The sequence below is a fragment of the Lithobates pipiens genome, unplaced genomic scaffold (assembly GCF_037356315.1).
Source record: "Lithobates pipiens isolate NorthernLeopardFrog02 unplaced genomic scaffold, aLitPip1_a1.2 Scaffold_18, whole genome shotgun sequence".
NCBI classification, from domain to species: domain Eukaryota; kingdom Metazoa; phylum Chordata; class Amphibia; order Anura; family Ranidae; genus Lithobates; species Lithobates pipiens.
In genome coordinates, this window is record NW_027507758.1 from 146,410,632 (window position 1) to 146,432,254 (window position 21,623).

A 21,623-nucleotide genomic window follows, 5' to 3' on the forward strand; every position below is an offset into this window, starting at 1 on the left:
ACCGCTGGGATTGGTCACAGCTGGTCATGTGGTAAAGAGCCTGCATCATTGGCTCTTTACCACGATTGGAGATGCAGCGTCAGAGAAACACACCGCACCCCGATCGCCGTGCTGCAGGACAACTATTAGTCACGCACTCCACAAATCTAGCTTTATGGAAGAGAGGCAAGAAAATAGCCACTGTTGAAAGAAAGCCATAAGAAGGCCCATTTGCAGTTTGGGAGAATCCATGTGGGGGACACAGCAAACATGTGGAAGAAGGTGCTCTGGTCAGATGAGACCAAAATTTCACTTTTTGGTATAAAGCAAAACGCTATGTGTGGTAGAAAACTAACACTGCACATCACCCTAAACACACCATCCCACCGTGAAACATGGTGGTGGCAGCATCATGTTGTGGGGATGCTTTTCTTCAGCAGGGACAGGGAATCTGGTCAGAGTGGATGGGAAGATGGAGGGAGCCAAATACAGGGCAATCTTAGAAGAAAACCTGTTAGAGTCTGCAAAAGACTTGAGCAGGGCTGGACTGGGACAAAAATTTGGCCCTGGACTTCATCCAAATCGGCCCACTTTAATTTTGAGTTTCCCCATCAGCACCCAACTTACATCAGAGTTGTCCCCAACAGCATCTCCCTTACATCAGAGTGTCCCCATCAGCACCCCCTTACATCAGAGTGGTTCCCATCAGCACCCCCTTCACATCAGAGTGGCCCCATCAGCACCCCTTTACATAAGAGTGGACCCCATCAGCACCACCTTACATCAGAGTGGTCCCCATCAGAACCCCCTTACATCAGGAATCACCCCTCTTCTTCCCATCCCACGTGTACTCACAGCTCTCCAGAATGAAGGCAGCTTCTCTTCCTCTCTCCAGTCATGTGATAAGTGAAAAGTGATAAGGGGAGAGAGGAAGGAAAGCCTTCCAGCTGTCTATCTCCCCAGGTTCAAGGGAGCAGAAAGCCTAATCCTCACTCCAGCAAGTGTCGGCAGCTGCTTCTTGGTGATAGGAATGAAATAGCGATCATTCCTATAAGTGAGGAGCAGCTCCAGGACTGCACCTGACTGGCCCAGTGAGCCATCGGCCCACCGGGAAACTCCCGGTGTTCCCAATGGCCAGTACATGCCTTGACATGAGACTGGGGCGGGGTTCACCTTCCAGCTGGACAATGGTCCTAAACATACAGCCAGAGCTACAATGGGATGGTTTATATCAAAGCATATTCATGTGTAAGAATGGCCCAGTGAAAGTCCAGACCTAAATCCAAATGAGAATCTGTGGCAAGACTTGAAAATTGCTGTTCACAGACGCTCTCCATTCAATCTGACAGAGCTATTTTACAAAGAAGAATGGGAAAAAAATGTCACTCTCTACATGTGCAAAGCTGATAGAGACATACCCAAAAAGACTAGAAGCTGTATTTGCAGCAAAAGGTGATTCTACAAAGTATTGGCTCAGGGGGGCATACCGTATATACTCGAGTATAAGCCGAGATTTTCAGCCCTTTTTTTAGGCTTAAAGTGCCCCCCTCGGCTTATACTCAAGTCACCGCCGTCTGCCTACCTGATCAGCGTGTCATGCAGACAGAAGGCGTCCATTCCACTGTTCAAAAGCTGCGCCTCCCTGTCTGTGATAGGCGGAACACTCAATTTCCCAGCAGTCAGTGTTCCACCTATCACGGACATCCTCTCATCCTCGTCCGTAGTATGAGGATGAGCGGATGTCCGTGATAGGCGGAACACTGACTGCTGGGAAATTGAGTGTTCCGCCTATCACAGACAGGGAGGCGCAGCTTTTGAACAGTGGAATGGCCGCCTTCTGTCACAGACGAGGAGGAGAGGTGTGGCTTTTGAATCCTGGAATGGCCGCCGTATGTTTTTATGACATGCTGATCGGTGCAAAATGGCACACGGAGCTGCAGATGGGCACAGAGCTGCAGAAGGACACAGAGGCTGCAGATTGGCACACGGAGGCATGCACAGGACACAGGTAGGCTGCAATGGACACAGGGAGGTACACAGGGAGGTACACAGGGAGGTACGCAGCTGCAGATGGGCATTGTTGACCCTCTTTTCCACTCTTTTAAGCTGTAACAGTAGCTGCTGCATGTCTCATCTTCGGCTTATACACGAGTCAATACGTTTTCCCAGTTTTTTTGTGGTAATTTAGGGGCCTCGGCTTATATTCGAGTCGACCTATGCCACACTTTTCACATATTTATTTGTAAAAAATGTGGAAAGTCATTTATCATTTTCCTTCCACATCACAATTATGTGCCACTTTGTGTTGGTCTATCACATAAAATCCCAACAAAACTTACATTTTTTGGCTGCAACATGACAAAATGTGGAAAATTTCAAGGGCTATGAATACTTTTTTGAGGCACTGTATATACAAAGTATAACCTCCTCTGTACATTGGACACAAATCCCAGCTTTTAGCACTGTAAAATAATAAAGGAACTAATTATACCAAATTCAAGCTGCTCTGGATAATTAGATACCAAAGCATCATTTCCAGGAAAGTGGAACCCCAAGCAAACAGCTAAATGTACATCTGAAATAATATACTATACATTCACTGTTTTAACTGCCAAATGATTTTTATTTTTGTGCAGCCAGACTTGTCACCTTGAAGCCACATTGAACAGTCCAGAAACATTTTCTATCTCTGCCCTGTTAAGCTTTTCTGCTTCTTCATTCAGCTTTATTTCTTGGGTCAACTCCCTGCTAACTGGGAAAAGGGGATTATACTAATACATTGTGCAATGAATACACTAGAAGTGGAGACGTGAACTAAAAATTAAGTCTGTCACCTGCAGCCTGTCTGTGGAGAGTTTAAATCCCCAAATGTCCAATACAAAAATTTATATAGAGTTAAACTTTACATTTAACTCTTGGAATGTTGCTTAGACTGCACAGCACTTTGTTAAAGTGATATTAAAGGTATTTTTCAGAAAAAAATAAATAAACATGTTATACTTAGGGCCGGTTCACACTGCGGCGCGAGGCGAGGCGACACGGCTCGCCTCGCCTCGCTCCCGCAAGTCGCCCCCATTCTGTACAATGGAACCGTTCTGAGAGGAGCGACTCGAGTCGCTCCGACTCAGAAAAAAGGTTCCTGTACTACTTTGGGGCGACTTCGGGGGCGACTTGCATTGACTTCTATACAGAAGTCCTCTGCAAGTCGCCGCTGAGGTCCGTGCAAGTCGCGGCGAGGCAAGTCGGAGACGCCTCGCCGCGCATCGCTGTGTGCACCGGCCCTTACCTGCTCTGTGCAGTCCTGATACTCCTCTTCTCGGGTCCCCTGCAGGCGCTCCTGACCACTCCTCTTCTCTGAGTGCCCCCATAGCATGCTGCTTGCTATGGGGGCACTCATGCTTGTCTCGCTCCCGAGCCCCACTCTGTGTGTCCACAGACACACAAGACACACAGAATGGGGCTTGGCCCTGCTCTATCCTCACTGGGTGTAAAAAGTGATTGGCAGCAGCAGAAACCAATGGCTCCCACTGTTGTCTCTCAGCCAATCAGGAGCGCAGAGACCTGGGAGAGCACCTACTCTCATGCACAACGCTGGATTGCGATCGGGCTGGGGTAAGTACTGGGAGGACAATGGGGGGCGATGCAAACCTTCACCCTTTACAACCACTTTAAGTGTATTAAAAATCATACAGCTAGATTTATTTTTTTCCTTTACTCCTCTGGAAGGGCTATCATTGCCGTAATAGTAAGCTTGCATTCATACCTCAGCAGAGCATATTCCTAGTGATGTTTAAAGCATTTTTCAGGTGTCTTACAAGCATTTTACAAGTTTGGCAAGTGTTTTTGCATGTATATCAGGAATTTGTTTCCTGGGCTAGACAAGGGGGGCAGAGAAGTTCTTGAGGAGGAGCACCCACTGAACTCAATGGGTACAAAAATGCCTGAATACATAAAAAAAAAGCTAAGGTGACTGAGCATACAAGTGTGAACAAGAACAATTTAGAAAGAATGGGACTCTGCATGTTGAACATAGTCAAGGCGTAGTCAGGCTCTTCATTTACTGTACTTGTTAAAACAGACACTCATATTCAATGCACTCATTGTAGTCACCATTTGCTGTACACTTTGAAAATTAATAAAACTTTTCTGCTGTATATATACAGATAAGTAAGGTGCGTGTTCACATTCTGTTAAAAAAAGTTTTTTTTTTTTTAAAACTATGATGGAGGAGGGGGGTCCTGTCACTCATCAGGTTCTCTTCCACCTACAGATAATTTAGCATTTGAAAAAATGCCAGGAATTCTGTGAGTACATGGGAAGGGGGCATATGAGGTGGGCATAGTTGGAGACTCTGGATGAGACCACATACACACACACACATATACACACATACAGCCAAGCGGTTAATCCATACAACACCAGAAGTTCAGCACTGTAAAGAGGACCGGCATCAGTGAAGGAAGGATTTCTACAGGAACAATAAGCCCCTGTACACACGGTCAGAAATTCCGACGGAAAAGGTCCGATCGGACCATGTTGTCGGATAATCCGTGGGCTACATTGGACTTTTTCCGTCGGAATGTCCGACCAACAAAGTTTGAGAGCATGATCCGATCAGACTTTGTCCGATCGTTTGTAGAGAATTTCCGATCAGACAAAGTGCCACGCATGCTCAGATCAAATTACAAGACCAAAGCTATTGGCTACTAGCTGCAACCTAGTCCCGTCGCAAGGAATGAATGTCATGACATTACGAATGATCGGATTTTCTGACAACTTTGTCGACCGTGTGTATGCAACACTAGTTTCGGATAAAATCCATCGGAAAAAATCCGACGGATTTTGTTGTCGGAATGTCCGACCGTGTGTACAAGGGCTAAGACAGCAGGACATGGAAAATGATTCATTACAGGTACATCATATCCTTGGTGCCTTTTCCCCAAAAATTGCTTTCACTAAACTTTAAACTGAGAATGTAAACGTGAAAGAAACCATTCCTTAATTTTTAGGGTAAAATACGATATATACTCACTTCCAGTCTTTGTACAATCTCAGGGACATTTTCAGCACAATTGTTTGTGGAAGACAGAAGTATGCATTCCCCTCGTTCATAAAACAGTTTGATGGTCATTAATCCAGATGTCCAGCCAATTACATCTCTACAAGAGCAATTAAAAACCACATTTTTGGATTCTTTCTCAGCAAGGACCACAAACTCATTGGATATCCCAAGAAAACATTCAATGTCAGAAGAAAGTCCAAAGTCCCGGACTATAACATTCCAAACAATAGCACCGGTGCTGTATAAATAAGCTTCCCTTTTTGGTTTCACCTTTTCCTTCTTTTTGGCTCCAAGAGAGATGAAACTCAACTTTACCGAGCTATCAACAGTAGCTGTTGAAACAAAGTTTTCTGCCAGATCCTTCAGGTATTCTTGTCGGGTTCTTGTAGCCATTGCTCTAAACTTTTCTGACTTGTGTGCTGCATTCTCAGCATTGATCACTTTGGCAAGAAGGAAATCCCTGAAAACAGCTGACTTAGGAAATGTCACACCCTTGGGTATAGGAGGGCCAAATGGTGGGACATCTTTTGACCTTGAAACAGCAACGCTACAAAGAAACAAAAAGAGACAGAACAATTAAACAACTGCTTAACAAACAACATGCAAGGATATCTAAATTAAAGTATTATTTTATTAATTATAAATAAGCTAAAGCAGCCTACTCAATAAAGGTTCCAGGGTTGCTATGAGTTTCTTGAGCAATAAGCATCGTCTGCCTCTCAGATGAGTAACCACACACAACAATGAACTTTTTATCTATCTGTAAGGGTGATGATTCTTCCCAATGACCACAAATATCAGGAATGTACCATGAGCTGTAGATATAGTAATTATTAGCAAGGGTTTCTTGAGGCCATAAAGATATTTCAAGGGTTATTCTATGTTAAAAAAAAAAGTTGAGCTAAAGTGTAATAGCTGTTTTCCTAATTCACTATTGCATTCATCTTGTTCCCAAAGTCTGTCCAATCACTCACCAGCTTACCAAGTATCTTAATTCTTAAGCTGGGTACACATGTACTGAAAGTTGGCCAGTTCAGTACAGACTGCTATGTCTGTTCTGCCTTTGCATAATGGGGATGAAGAGGGGAAGAGGAAGTACTTCTCGTGGGGAGATCATGCTGCTAACTTTCCAAAAGGATATACTTTTTTTTCCAGAAATAACTGTTCTAAGTGAATGGACTTCAACTTTAAAGCATCCCCTCAGGCAAATATAGACTACACCAATTGTTGCATTTAGGTTAAAAAAAAATCACAATTAAAACAGCTAGTAAAGCATTATGCAAATGAAGAATGGGAGAGCCAGCAACTGTGCTAGTTGCCAATCAGGCTATTATGCAGTGTACAAGGCCGTCAGTCTCTTGAACAATATTATGGGGGAGAGTGCAGAGAGGGATCTTCAGCAATATGGTTGTGTTGTCCGACAGGGTTATCTGAGATCAATATTGGCTGAACAGAATTATCAGTCCTTTGTTAAGTATATATATATATATATGCACACACACACACAGTATCTCACAAAAGTGAGTACACCCCTCACATTTTCATAAATATTTTATATCTTTTCATGTAACAATACTGAAGAAATTACACTTTGCTGCAATGTAAAGTAGCGAGTGTACAGCTTGCATTACAGTGTAAATTTGATGTCTCCTCAAAATAACTCAACACACAGCCCTTAATGTCTAAACTGCTGGCAAAAAAAGTGAGTACACCCCTAAGTGAAAACTTCCACATTGGGCCTAAAGTGTGAAAATATTTTGTGTGGCCACCATTATTTTCCAGCACTGCCTTAACTCTCTTGGGCATGGAGTTCACCAGAGCTTCACAGGTTGCCACTGGAGTCCTCTTCCTCTCCTTCATGACAACATCACAGAGCTGGTGAATGTTAGAGACCTTGGGCTCCTCCACCTTCCATTTGAGGATGCCTCACAGATGCTCAATAGGGTTTAGGTCTGGAGAGATGCTTGGCTAGTCCATCACCTATACCCTCAGCTTATTTAGCAAGGCAGTAGTGATCTTGGAGGTGTGTTTGGGGTCATTATGTTGGAATACTGCCCTTTGGCCCAGTCTCCGAAGGGAGGGGGATCATGCTCTGCTTCAGTATGTCATAGTATATGTTGGCATTCATGGTTCCCTCAATGAACTGTAGCTCCTCAGTTCCGGCAGCACTCATGCAGCCCCTGACCATGACAGCATGCTTGACTATAGGCAAGACACACTTGCCTTTGTACTCCTCACCTGGTTGCCGCCACACACGCTTGACACCATCTGAACCAGATATGTTTATCTTGATCTCACCAGACCACAGGACATGGTTCCAGTAATCCATGTCCTTAGTCTGCTTGTCTTCGGCAAACTGTTTGCAGGCTTTCTTGTGCATCATCTTTAGAATAGACTTCCTTCTGGGACGACAGCCATGCAGACCAATTTGATATAGTGTGCGTATAGTATGGCCTAAGCACTGACAGGCTGAACCCCCACCCTTTCAACCTCTGCAGCAATGCTGGCAGCACTCATACGTCTATTTCCCAATGATAACCTCTGGATATGACACTGAGCAAATGCACTCAACTTCTTTGGTCGACCATGGCGAGACCTTTTCTGAGAGGAACCTGTCCTGTTAAACCGCTGTATGGTCTTGACCAATGTGCTGCAACTCAGTTTTAGGGTCTTGGCAATCTTCTTATAGCCTAGGCCAGTGATGGCGAACCTTGGCACTCCAGATGTTTTGGAACTACATTTCCCATGATGCTCATGCACTCTTCAGTGTAGTTGAGCATCATGGGAAATGTAGTTCCAAAACATCTGGGGTGCCAAGGTTCGCCATCACTGGCCTAGGCCATCTTTATGTAGAGCAACAATTCTTTTTTTCAGATCCTCAGAGAGTTCTTTGCATTGGGGTGCCATGTTGAACCAGGATGACAGCGTGAGAGCGAAAACACCAAATTTAATACACCTGCTCCCCATTCACACCTGAGACCTTGTAACACTAACGAGTCACACCGGGGAGGGAAAATTGCTAATTGAGCCCAATTTGGACATTTTCACTTAGGGGTGTACTCACTTTTGTTGTCAGCAGTTTAGACATTAATGGGTGTGTGTTGAGTTATTTTGAGGTGACAGCAAATTTACACTGTTATACAAGCTGTACACTCACTACTTTACATTACATTACTTCAGTGTTGTCACATGAAAAGATATAATAAAATATTTACAAAACATGTGAGGGGTGGACTCACTTTTGTGAGATACTATGTATATATATATATATATATATATATATATATATATATATATATATATATATATATATATATATATATAAATACTGTATTTATATATAATGGGTGTAATGACAACGCGTAGAGGCAGGAGTACATTATTACAGGGTTACTTGGGGTTGGATGGTTTTTAGAACGAATGCGTGCCAATTATGCCATAAGAAATGTAAGCTGTCACCTACAAACTATCGTAAACACATTAAAAAAAGCCCTGGGTTACTGTGTTGTATTTCATTTCTTCAACCTCAGTGCTCTATAGCAGGGATGTCAAACTGATGTTTCTTTGGGCTGCATACAACCCTTTGCACCTTTCCTGTGGCCTTCTGCCAGTTTAGGCATCTAAATTTTATCAAGCTACAAACTGTTCTGTTGCTCGTTACCTCTATGGCTAAATAAATGATTTCACAGCCGTTCAGAAAATGTTTTTTAGATCTTTTATGTGGCTAACATACAAAATTAACTGCTGTAGATTGCAATATAGTAAAGGAACTGTGCTATTTTTGCCCTAGAAAAAGCTTTGGTATATTGTTAGTGAAAAGGAGAGAAGGACTTGGATATAGAAATATACCAAGGGAGAGTAACTGCAAAGGGAAATACACAGCAGTGTAGTAGTCACAAAAATAATAAATATTTAATAAGATCTCCACAAAAAGGCAACATTCACCACACCACAGTATTAACACTATTGACAACGTTTTCTTTAATGGTTTTTACTGTGGAGTGTGAATGTTGCCTTTTTGTGGAAATTGTATTAATAAATATTTTCTATTTTTGTGACTATTACACTGCTGCAGGGGTGGACTGACAACTTATGGGGCCTCTGGCAATAGAAGATCATGGGGCCCCCTGTGTTCCCACCCACATGCAAGCCACACCTACACAAAGCCCCTCCTACATAAATCATGGGGGCACACAGTAAGGCACACAGCAGGGCACAGGGACATCACAGGACATGGGGCGCACACCAGGGCACATCATGGGCCACAGGGCACATCAAGGAGTACACAGCAGGGAACAACAGATGGCACGGGGCACACAGTAGGGCACATCAAAGGGAACACAGGAAGGCACATCATGGGTCAAAGGGCACATCAGGGGGTACACAGCAAGGCACGGAGAACATTACAGGGCATGGGGCACATCACAGGACACACAGTAGGGCACATCACAGGTCACATCAGGGGGTACACAGCAGGGCATGGGGAACACAGCAGGGCACATCACGGGGCACACAGCACGGTTTATTATTCAGTACACAACAGGCAACATTACTGAACAAAGAATGGTGCATCACAGGAGGCACAAGGAACATCAGGAGGTACACAGCAGGATTTATTATGCTGTACACAGCAGGGCACATTATTGAGCACAGCATGGTGTATCACAGGGGGCACAGGGAACATCAGGGGTACACAAAGCGGTCCGATAGGACACATTCCGTCGGAATCTCCGACCATGTGTACAAGGGCTTAGGACTAAAGAATGCCTTCTTCTCTCCTCAACTTCATAACATATGGGAGGGCTCTGTAGTCCATAGAGGTGAACTGGGCATGGCTGCCAACACCGCTTGAAACCTCAGTGTACCAAGATGTTACAAAGATACCGTATACCTGGAAGGATCAAAAATAGTTTTCCACTTATCGAACAGATAAAAAAAAAACACTTTCAATTGTATATTTAACAGACCAGAAGGAAGCAAATAAGAGAAGTTCATTTTTAGGGCTTACATAAACTTCAAGTTATAAAGGCACATGGCGCACTCGATTATAGCAGAAATGCTATATCAATTTTACAAGAAACAATAATCATTTTTGTGTAGGTTTCTTACCTGTAACACACATTTTGTGTACATGGATTGTGAACTCTTACAATAACAAAAACATGCTGGAAATGGGATCGAATTGTTTTGGGAGTAAATGGCAGGGCTCCTGGCTCTTGGAAGACGACAGTAACAATGTCATTACCAATGTGTCTTTTCCTAAGCAGCTGAGAAAATAAAAAATAAAAAAAGTTAGAATACCTTTCTGATGATGTATGCACCCAACTACAAATATCTCAAACATATATATTTTAACTGTAAGTTTTATACTTTTGTTCACATTGAAGGAAAATGAACTCACAACAATCCCTCTTTTGTACCAGTCCACTAGATTTTTGGCCAAATGTAAGCAGATTAGACAGACAAAATCATCCTCAATGGACAGTTCACACAGGTAACAGCTAATTGATAATCAAATAGATCTGTCATAATGGAAATACAGGGGATGCCATTTAAAAATTTTAGTTGCATGGCTGTTAAGTTTACTCACTGCTTTCCAAATCCAAAATCCACAACAGTGGTCTTCAAACAGTGGCCATGGGGCTGGACGCGGTCCTTTACTTGATTTTATCCATCCCTCAAAGCACTATTTTCATCCACCAAAGACAACAATGGGCATAATCTCCCCCCCCCCCCCCCCCGACACCAGTGAAGGAGCAGAATTCCTCCCAGTGATGCCAAAAATGGGGCCCAATGACACCAACGATGGGGCTCAATTCCTCCCACTGACATTAAAGATGGGGCTTTGTTTATTCCTGCTGACATCAGGATCTTTTCTACTCTTAATGGCTGCAGTCTGGCCCTCGTTAATTCTGAAGGACACTAAATTAGCCTTTTGATTAAAAAGTTTGGAGACCCCTGATCTAGAAGTATACAGATCAGGAAAATGGGAGAAAAGTCAAATAATTGTTCTGGGTCAGTACTAAAGACATGTATAACAATTGACCATCTAGTATTTTTAGGAGAAAAAGTTAGTAATGGCAGTCCCAATGGCGACATGTTTCATCTTTAGCATACTTTATTTTCTTTCTTGGAATGCTATTAACTAAAAAAGAAACGCCATTCTTTTACATATAATGGCTTAAAAAAGGAAAGTGTATGTCTGGGAAAAGTAAAAAAATGAATTTCCTATGATTTATCCCTTATAAATGCTTGTACAGAAAGATAACAACTGATCTGCCCGAAATGCTGTGAGCTCCTAACTTTTTTAAGCTAATAACACGGTGCCTCTGGTACACTGAATTCCCAAGTAGTATTATCACAGCCAAGCTTTCTTCCACTGGACTACAGAACATTAATCTAAAACATAAGGGGATTGTTGTGTAGTCCTACATATGAGAACTGGGAGGGGTTATAAGAACCAGGCATTTCAATACAGCAGGTGCAATGTTGTCAACACACTACTGGAAGTTAGAAGCGCACTGGATTTTTGGTAGGGTCAACAGCCTTTTTCTGTGCTTGCAATGTTTTTAAGAGACAAAATCAGGGCTGGCCCAAGACATTGTGCTGCCTGGGTCCAAGAATAAAATGCTGCCCCCCCCAACAAAAAAACATACCCGCCAAATAATTAAACCCATGATAATTAAAACTAAATGTTAATTTATCAGGAAGTCAGATTTACATGCAACTGCATGTAAAGCAGTCTATATGCAAATCCATATGACATACCAGGGTAGTATAGGGGCAGGCTAGGGTAGTATACTGGCCTGGGTCCTTGGAGAGTGCCCAAATGGTCAGTTGGCCCCTTATCCTGATCCACTGTTCCAACTTGTCTCCAGAATCCAGATATGATGTAAGTGGAAGAAGAGCTTGCTCCAACAAGCTCATTATCATTATGTACACTTAGTATTTCAGAAAATGTTATTAGGAATTTCCTAATAAAATATTCTGAAATAGGAAAAAGCAGAACATTTGTGGCAGCCAATGAAACAGAAGGTTTGGAGTTAAAGGATAAGTTCACCTTATGTAACATGTTACACCCATATTCAGGGTGTAATATGAAACATGTTACAAATTCACCTGCATTACATCCGCGATCTGATTGCAGGGGCAATGCTTTCCAGGCTCCCAATAAAAAAAAAAAAACTAAATGTACATTTTTTACCTGCAAAAAGATGTGCATTTTTTTTAAAAAAAAATTTCAATTGAACTTATCATTTAAACAGAACCCATTTACTGGTGCAATCTTCAAAAGATTTCTTGTCAGACTGTGTACACCCAGCACATGAATGGCTAATGCTGCAGCTGCTGGGTTTCCCAATTTTTCTGCAAACTTTTCCATGGGTGGCCTTGTGGTAAGTTGTGATGGGATGGGCATGGGCCTGTGATCACAAAATGATCATTGATTAATATGATCAGAGGATTTTATATACCCGGCCTCAGAAAATCTTCACCCATCTGGTTTTTACTATCATGGACTCCACAGTACAATGTGAGAACATGATTGGAAGGAAAGGTCAGGTGTTTGCAACGGGTGCTGAGAATCGGCACTCTGTGTGTTGTGTGTAAGATGCTGGTAATGTTACCCTGTGAGGAACTTCCAGTTTTCACAACTCCTGGTGTTTTACCGCTGACAATGGGCATGCAAATTAAAAGACGCAGCAAAGAACTAACAGCTGGCTCCCTATGTGTAGCTTTCCAGTGCTGTACTATTAGACACCGGGGCGGGCTCTCTGTGTCTTCAATCTATGGGGCAGGGTCCATGGGGATCTCTGCAGCTCGTAACTTGGGAGTGCAGCACTGGCTATGCCTGTGTGAAGGTGGCAGGCATCAAAATGTCAACTCCAGCTGAGTGCAGACAGCTCATTTTGGGGGTTCCAAGCACCTCTCATGAGCCTCTCATGATGACCCCTACTGGCCTCGGGCCCTCAAGGAGTGCCCAAATGGTCAGTCTGCCACTGTGCGTGTTGAGGGCAGCAGGGTGGCCTTTTTACAGGGCACTGCTTCTCTCAAAGTTCCGCTTGGGTCCAATGGACCCATGGTAGGGCAGGCGATTGACAAAATTATTGCCCACATTTCCCAGAAATAGAGAACTAAAGGGCCCATTTTTTTCTTGCAGACAAAAAAAAATCTGTTTATCTACAGTTCCAGAAAGACAAAATGGGGTTGCTTTAGTAAAACTGTAGAGTGCAAAATCTGGTGCAGCTCTGCATAGAAACCAATCAACTTCCAGTTTTTTTTGTCAAAGCTTAAAGTGTTACTAAACCCAGGACCCTGTATTCACTATATCTGGTCTTCCACAGTACACAGAACTTGGAAATGCAATTATTTTAATAAATATAAACTGCGAAATACCTAGCTAATATAACTTGTATGAGGAATTTTCATTCTACTTTAACTGTCATATGAAGCTGCAGGAACCCTGACCCTCTGTCTGGACAGTGCTGATTGGCCCTGTGCAGATCACATGCACCCTCCCAAGAAAAAAAACTCTCTAGCAATACACACCAAACTGAGCATGTGCAGAGTGACTCCAAAGGCTCTGTCTTATCAGAGGATGGATTGGGGAGAGCGGAAGAAGGGGAGGATCAGAGAAGACAGGATCAAACATCCTTTTTACACAATGTGGAGGATTAACCCCGTAGGTTCCACAGTGAGTATGACAAGCATGCTTTACTGCATATACAGACTGATTTTACTGTTATGGGTTTAGTAACACTTTAACTAAACGAGTTGACTTTAGAAGCTTATTGGTTAACATGCAGAGCGGCACCAGATTTTGCACTCTCCAGTTTTAGTAAATCAACCCCACTGTGTGATAGAAATAACTATTTGCTGTGTTTAGTTTGAAAAATAGATATAGAGATCTTTCACACCCTGTAGAGCAGGGGTGTCCAAACTACGGCCCTCCAGTTGTTCAGGAACTACAATTCCCATCATGCCTAGTCATGTCTTTGAATGTCAGAGTTTTACAATGCCTCATGGGATGTGTAGTTCTGCAACAGCTGGAGGGCCGTAGTTTGGACACCCCTGCTGTAGAGAATAAAGCTTCCCTTTAAAGAAAAGTTTCTCCAATTTTTGAAGCTAAAGATATCTCATGAAGAAACAAATCAATCTGGTAACCACTTTTACAGTCAAGCTGACAGTCAATGTGCAAACAGTAAAATAAAATGTAATTATATATTTATATTTTGATAATGTCTGGGATTTGCAGAATAGTAAGATATACTCATATGGAAAATCTGTAGAGACTGAAATTTTTTTTTGGGATCTGAGTAACTATATAAGAGAATATTATATCCTGGACTTCTCCTAGGTCAATTGAATGTATCTTACAAAGGTTTGTAGCAAGTTCAAACATGCATGCCATTAACATGCGACAAGACAAAGAATATACTCCTAGGCTGAGAATGGTCTGAAAATTGCCTAAAGCTTTAGGTTCAGAATTGGACTAGCCTATTGGAGGATCTCCCAGTGTGCCCTGATTTTGGAGTGGGCACATTTCCTAAGTATGCAACATCCACCACCATGCAAGCTATCTCAGGCAGAATGATCTTCTGAAGTCATACATCAGGCGATGATGTGGATTAGGTGTAGCCAGGTGCCGATTGACAAACTACAGATTTGTGAATTAGCATTAAGCATTTCTGATTTCCAAGCCCCCTGAAAGCATCACTGCTACATCGTCACAGGAAGCTGCATTAGGTGGACTTCACAGGCAAGGCTCAACAGGTATTTGTGGGACTTTGCTGGGGGACTATAAGTAAACATAATTAAAGAAGATCTTCACTGCATCTGAGCACCAAAAACCAAAAAAATAAAAAAATTTAATATTCAAAGCAAACTTCCCCATCTATCCACATCTCTATTCTTTATTTTGTTGAGAAATCACTTTGAAAATTGCCCCCCTAGCATTGCTGTCTGTGACCATTTTGAGTAAGGACAAATGATACATGTAGCTTTTACTTCCTGGAATTCATCTGCCCTTAGACCCCTTTCACACCAGGGTGTTTTGCAGGCGCTATAGCGTTAGAAATAGCGCCTGCAATCCAAAAAAGCTGCACCATTGTCTGTAGGGTGAAAGCCCTAGGATTTTCACACTACAGCTGTGCGCTGGCAGGACGTCAGGGAAAAGTTCTGCTAGCAGCTTCTTTGGAGCGGTGAAGGAGCGGTGTGTTTACCGCTCCTCCACCGCTGCTCCCCATTGAAATCAATGGGGCAGCGCTGTAATACCACCAGCAAAATCGCTGCTATTGCGGCATATTGCTGGCGGTTTTAACCCTTTCTCGGACACTAGCGGGGGTAAAAGCGCCCCGCTAGTGTCTGAAATTCGCCGCAAATTCAGTGGTAAAACACCGCTAAAAATAGCAGCGTTTTACCACCGACGCTATGGATGGTGTGGTGTGAAAGGGATCTTAGTGCAAGCATGCATGCAGGAGAGTGTGCTTAGCTAAGAAAACCCCTCCTCCTCTCCTCCCGAAGACTCACTGGATGTATGACATCATTTGCCTAGCTAAGACACCAGGAAATAACTGATGAAATGTAAAAAAAAATAAAAAAGTTTCAAACAAGTAAATACTTTCCTATTTATTTACTAATGCTAGCAGCATGAGGTTTAAAAATAATCAATGTTGATTGGGAGAGTGAAGTTCCACTTTAAGTGCTGCAGCACATTTATTTAAAGGGAGTTTTACTGCAAGGTGTTTTGCAGTAAAAGTAGGGTGTATCAGAAGTGAAGGCCATAAAAGTAAAAATAGGTGCTTGGCATAAGCTGTTGGGAAGGAAGTAAATGTAATAGAGACAGGGGTTATTTTTAAAATAGGAGCATGAATGTATTTATACATCATATATTAATTTTAACATGTGAGTGAGATTTTTTCCAAACATTTTCAGCAGTTCGGGTGAACATTAACAGGTAGCATGTTTCTAATGTTGGAAAAGCTTTGTGATGTTGGGAAGAGATTCTGAGAAACAATACAATTCACTCTATTAGTAAACGTGGTAGAGAGAACATTTTGTGGAATTGAAGAAGTGAAAGCAGAGATATGGTGTGTAAAAGGGTAGGATTATAAAAAAAGAGAAGATGTATTTTAAAGGAGAGCACACATTTGACAAAAAAAGATCATGGTGGAGTTAATGGACTGGGAGAGTCCCAAAGAAAATATTAGAGGACGGAATTTAGAAACAGAGGAAGAAAGCAGGCCATCAACAGGAAAGATGAAATCAACAATAATAAGGATAGCTACAGTATATCACAATATATGAAGAGATATAACGACGGTCTAGATGAGATTAGCCAGAATTATAGATTATAGATAGTGTCAACAGTTTACGCAGTGCTTTACAATGTAGAGGGGGGGCAGCACAAGCAGTACAGTTCAATAAAGAAGGGACAAGGGGGGCCCTGCTCGTAGAGCTTACATTCTAAAGAGAGGGGGTGGTGGTACAAAAGGTAATAGATTTGGGGAATGATTTGATGGGGGTGGCTCGGGGACAGTTGTTAGGTGGGTGTGGGATAGGCTTCCCTGAATAAGTGAGTTTTCAAGGCTCTCCTAAAGGTGGACAGGTTAGGGGCTGATCAGACATACCGGGGCAGAGAGTTCCAGAGGATGGGAGAGGCTCTGGAGAAGTCCTGAAGGCGAGCATGGGAGGAGGTAACAAGGGAGCTAGAGAGCAGGATATCCTGGCAGGGAGGGGACGATTTGGGCGATATCTGCAGATGAGGTTGGTGATGTAGCTGGGGGCGATGTTGTGGATGGCCTTGTATGTTGTGGTTAGCATTTTGAATTTTAAAGGGTGGGGTAGGGGAAGCCAGTGAAGGGATTGGCAAAGAGGGGTAGCAGTCATGGATCGGTTAGTGAGGTGTATTAGTCTAGCAACAGAATTCATAATAGACTGAAGGGGGTATAGCCTGCGTAAGGGTAGGCCATTAAGAAGAGAGCTGCAGTAGTTAAGGCTGGAAATAATCAAGGTGTGAAAAAGTTGCTTTGTGGTGTCATTAGTGAGGAAGGGTCAAACTCTGGAAATGTTGCGGAGGTTAAGGCAACAGGATTTAGCCAGTGATTGGATGTGGGGGCTGAAGGAGAGGTCAGAGTCAAGGATTACACCCAGTACCCTGGCATGTGTAGAGGGACCAATGGTTGTGCAGTTGATCTTAATGGTAAAGTCATGGGGGGGGGCTGGGAAGGAGGAAATATAACAAGCTCAGTTTTAGAATTATGCCCCGTACACACGACCAGACTTTTCAACATCAAAAGTCTGACGGAATGATTCCGGCAGACTATTCGAACGTGTGTGGGCTGCAGCGGACTTTTGATTTGCAAAAGTCTGACAGACTTTAGAAATGGAACATGTTTCAAATTTTTCCGACAGAACTCTGCCGGACCCAGAAATCCGCTCGTGTGTGTGCTAGTCTGACGGACTAAAACCGACGCTAGGGCAGCTATTGGCTACTGGCTATGAACTGCCTTATTCTAGTCCAGTCATACGTCATCACGTTCGAATCCGTCGGACTTTGGTGTGATTGTGTGTGGCCAAGTCCGTTCATTCGGAAAGTCCATCAGAACTCTGTCAGAACTCTGTCAGAACTCCGTCAGAACTCCGTCAGAACTCCGTCGAAAGTCTGCCGGACTTAAGTCCTGTCGTGTGTACGCGGCATTATTGAATTTGAGAAAGTGGTGTGACATCTATACCGATATGTCATTCAGTAAGTTTGAGATCTGTGAAGAGATCGAAGGGGTGAGTTAGTGAGGAGTAGAGAGATAGATCTGGGTGTTATCAGCGTAGAGGTGGTATTGGAAGCCATGGGAGGTTATCAACTGGCCCAGGAAAAAGGTATAGAGCAAAAATAGGAGGAGCCCAAGGACAGAGCCTTGGGGTACCCCAACAGAAAGAGGAAGAGGAGCGGAGGAGATGGAGTTGTAAGTGACACTGAAAGTGCGCTGAGATAGGTAGGAGTAGAACCAGGATAAAGCAGAATCACAGAGGCCAAGGAAGTGTAGTTTGCTGAGGAGGAGCAGGTGGTCAACTGTGTTGAAGGCAGCAGAGAAGTCTAAGCCCTTGTACACACGGTCGGAGATTCCAACGGAATGTGTCCTATCGGACCGTTTTGTCGGATATTCTGACTGTATGTGGTCTGCATCGGACTGTTTCCATCGGAATATCCGACGGACCAAGTTTTCCAACTTGCCGGTAAAATTTTCTGACAAAATGCGCCTGTAGGACATACTCCTATTATGTGTAGCCTACTCCGAGGGACAAAGTGCCATGCATGCTCAGATCAAATTCCTAGACCAAAGCTATTGGCTACTAGCCTGAACGTAGTCCCGTCGTAACGAAATAACGTCATCACGTTATGTACAATCGGATTTTCCGACAACTTAGTCCGACCGTGTGTATGCAACATCACTTCCAGACCTCTTCTGGAATAAATCCGTCGGAATTACTCCAACGGATTTGGTCCGACCGTGTGTACAAGGGCTAAGAGTATGAGTATGGAGCAATGGCCATTGGTTTTAGCAGTTAGTAGGTCATTGATGAGTTTTAGTAGGGTAGTTTCAGTGGAATGTTGTAGAGAGAAGCCGGACTATAGGGGGTCGAGAAGGTTGTTGTCAATGAGGTAGCGACCTATTCCGTCATGGACAAGGTGTTTGATGAGCTTGGAGGCAAATGGGAGCAGGGAGATGGGTCTTAAGTTGTTCAAACAGGTGGGGTCTAGTGAGGATTTTTAAACGTATTCTCACCAGAACCTCTTGCGCACCATGGCTCAATTCATTCCTGTGGGGATAACGGTTATGTGCAAGACCCCTGGAGGTTACCATAAGTATAGACCCCACAGAAAGTAATAGGGTTGAGGTCCTTGGGCTTGTGTTAATGGGAAAATGGAGCTTGGCTTTGACATCAGTTTGAAACCTGAGACCAGTCAAAATTCACTGCAGAGGCCATTTATTCTGCAATTGCCCTCTTCCTGAAATAAATATGACCCGTTTTAAGCCACCTTTGAATTTCCATAGCATTGTATTAGGAGAGAAGCAGTTTCTGAAACAAGCAAAAACCTGCTGAACCAAGCCAGTAACATTTAAGCATATTTCCAGCTGTTTTTTTCATTTTGGAAAGACTGATAACTAATAAGGGTTTTTTTTTTTTAAATCTCCGCCTGTAACTATCTTGGGGAGATTTTCCTTCCTTTCCTGTCCTAGCCATAGCCTTACAAGAAAAGGAGGAAAAGTATACAAATGGGAGAGAAGGGCACAAAGATAAAAATATTTTAATACAGCGGGGGCTGGTAAAGTTTTAGGATGGGGGGTCCCAGACTCCACCCTTCCTTTTTGACCCATCCCACTTCTCATAAGCCCCACCTCTTATAGAATCCTCCCACATCGTCCCCTGTATTCCACTTTCTTCCACCCATAGTGTCAGGAGTATACAGCTCAGCATCACAGGACAGAATATACAGCCCCAGAATCAAAGGACAGAGTATACAGCTCAGAATCAAAGGACAGAGTATACAGCTCAGCATCACAGGACAGAGCATATAGCTCAGCCTCACAGGTATATAGCCCAGCATTACAGATAGGGTATATAGCCCAGCATTACAAATAGGGTATATAGCTCAGCATTACAGACAGGGCTCTGTACATCATATACCAGGCTCTATATTATACACAGGACTCTGTACATCATATACCAGGCACTACATTATACACCAGATATACACTGTATATCTGATGTACAGAGTCCAGTGTATAATATAGAAATCACACGTGTGGTTATTGGGTATTCGATTGATTGCTCTCGTTCTGCACCCACTGCTAGATACTGTTTTTAGTATTTAATTTTTTTCATAACCTGGTAAACCCTTTATAAATATAAATAATAAAAGACATTTTTTTTTCTCTTTCTGTAATGTCTGACTGAGATATAGCCCAGCATTACAGATAGGGTATATAGCCCAGCATTACAAATAGGGTATATATCTCAGCATTACAGACAGGGCTCTGTACATCATATACCAGGCTCTATATTATACACAGGACTCTGTACATCATATACCAGGCACTACATTATACACCAGATATACACTGTATATCTGATGTACAGAGTCCAGTGTATAATATAGAAATCACACGTGTGGTTATTGGGTATTCGATTGATTGCTCTCGTTCTGCACCCACTGCTAGATACTGTTTTTAGTATTTAATTTTTTTCATAACCTGGTAAACCCTTTATAAATATAAATAATAAAAGACATTTTTTTTTCTCTTTCTGTAATGTCTGACTGAGACAGAGCCTACAAATTCAGGATTCCTCGGGCTGTGCGTTTCATCTATGGAGCCACGGCGTCACTTCCGGTTTCTCACTGGCACAGAGAAACAGGAAGTGATGCCGCGGCTCCCAGAGAAAGAACTGTCCATGTCCTACTGCTGTGCCAATCAAAAACAAAACAACACAACAACAACAACGACACTAAGATGGGAGTGTTCAGGTGCATTGCATCACAATGCAGGACAAAACCATGCTTCCCATAGTGCACTGCATTTGGCGCCCAAACACAGTGCACTTAAAGGACTTTTTTTTTTTAGAGGGCCTTTTTTGGGGGAGGGGACTAGCTTTGGGGGGACGGCACCCATGTGCCCCCTTTGGACGGACCGCCACCGTTCCTCAGTCCACCAACAATTCTACTTAAATTCCTGTCATTGCCCACCTGTTTCCCTTTTAGAGAGCTTTCTATCACCTGTCCTAGCAGAAGGTAAGTAAAATCCCAAAAGTGCTGCGTGATGCATTACTATCCTGGCACAAATCTTCCCAGCTCTGAAATAAAAGGTTTTAGCTAGAGCTTAACTGTAAGCTAACAAGAATATGTTTAGGTATTACCCAGTTTAAAATCATAGAAGAACAAAAAAGGTACAAATTCTAATGATCAAATCACACCACCTAAAAAGGTAAATAAGGAAAGTAATTGATCATCGAATAGCAAAAAGCAAAAAAGATTGACAGAAGGAAGAGTAGTCATTAACGTGGTACAATGTTCAAAATAAAAAAAAATTATCAGTTGCACTCTGTCAGTAGCAATACCACAGCAGTTTATGTTTTTCTGAGCCCCCTACTCAACCAGTAACTTATTTTTATCACCTGTTGATCCAGCCAATAGATCCATTCATTTCTGCTTTCTGCATTAGGGTGACAACACAGTTTGTTCTGCAGTGAAATCACAGAGTAGTCTTGTCACTGTAGGCATTGCTAGATGGAAATGTTGTTTCAAATGGACTTTATGTTGAAGAAAAACAAATTAAAGCCCAATCCTAGCTAACACATTTCAGTAGTTAAACCATGATTTTTTTCTTTTAGAAGAAAGGTTTATATCCCGAGCCACACTGGTGCGATGTGGGAAACTCTGAGATTCAGTGCTGGTTCCCACATCACACCTGAATCACACACTGGTTCACACTGACATCTACGAACCACTAGGGGTGTCAGTGTAAAGTTAATGACACCTCCAGATCGGTTCGCAAATCGCATTGCTAACTGAGAACACCAATGCAAT

General features: G+C 42.8%; 1 protein-coding gene across 2 annotated transcripts in view; it reads right to left on the bottom strand.

The window, feature by feature from the left end:
• SIPA1L2 (signal induced proliferation associated 1 like 2) overlaps positions 1-21,623 on the bottom strand; it is a 329,734-nt gene that overhangs the window by 167,724 nt on the left and 140,387 nt on the right. For both annotated transcript variants that reach the window (XM_077486232.1, XM_077486231.1), the window contains exons 7-8: positions 10,151-10,308; positions 5,012-5,588 (exon numbers count right to left, since the gene is read on the bottom strand). In XM_077486232.1, coding sequence (XP_077342358.1) covers positions 5,012-5,588; positions 10,151-10,308 — 735 coding nt within the window. The remainder of the gene's footprint in view (positions 1-5,011; positions 5,589-10,150; positions 10,309-21,623) is intronic.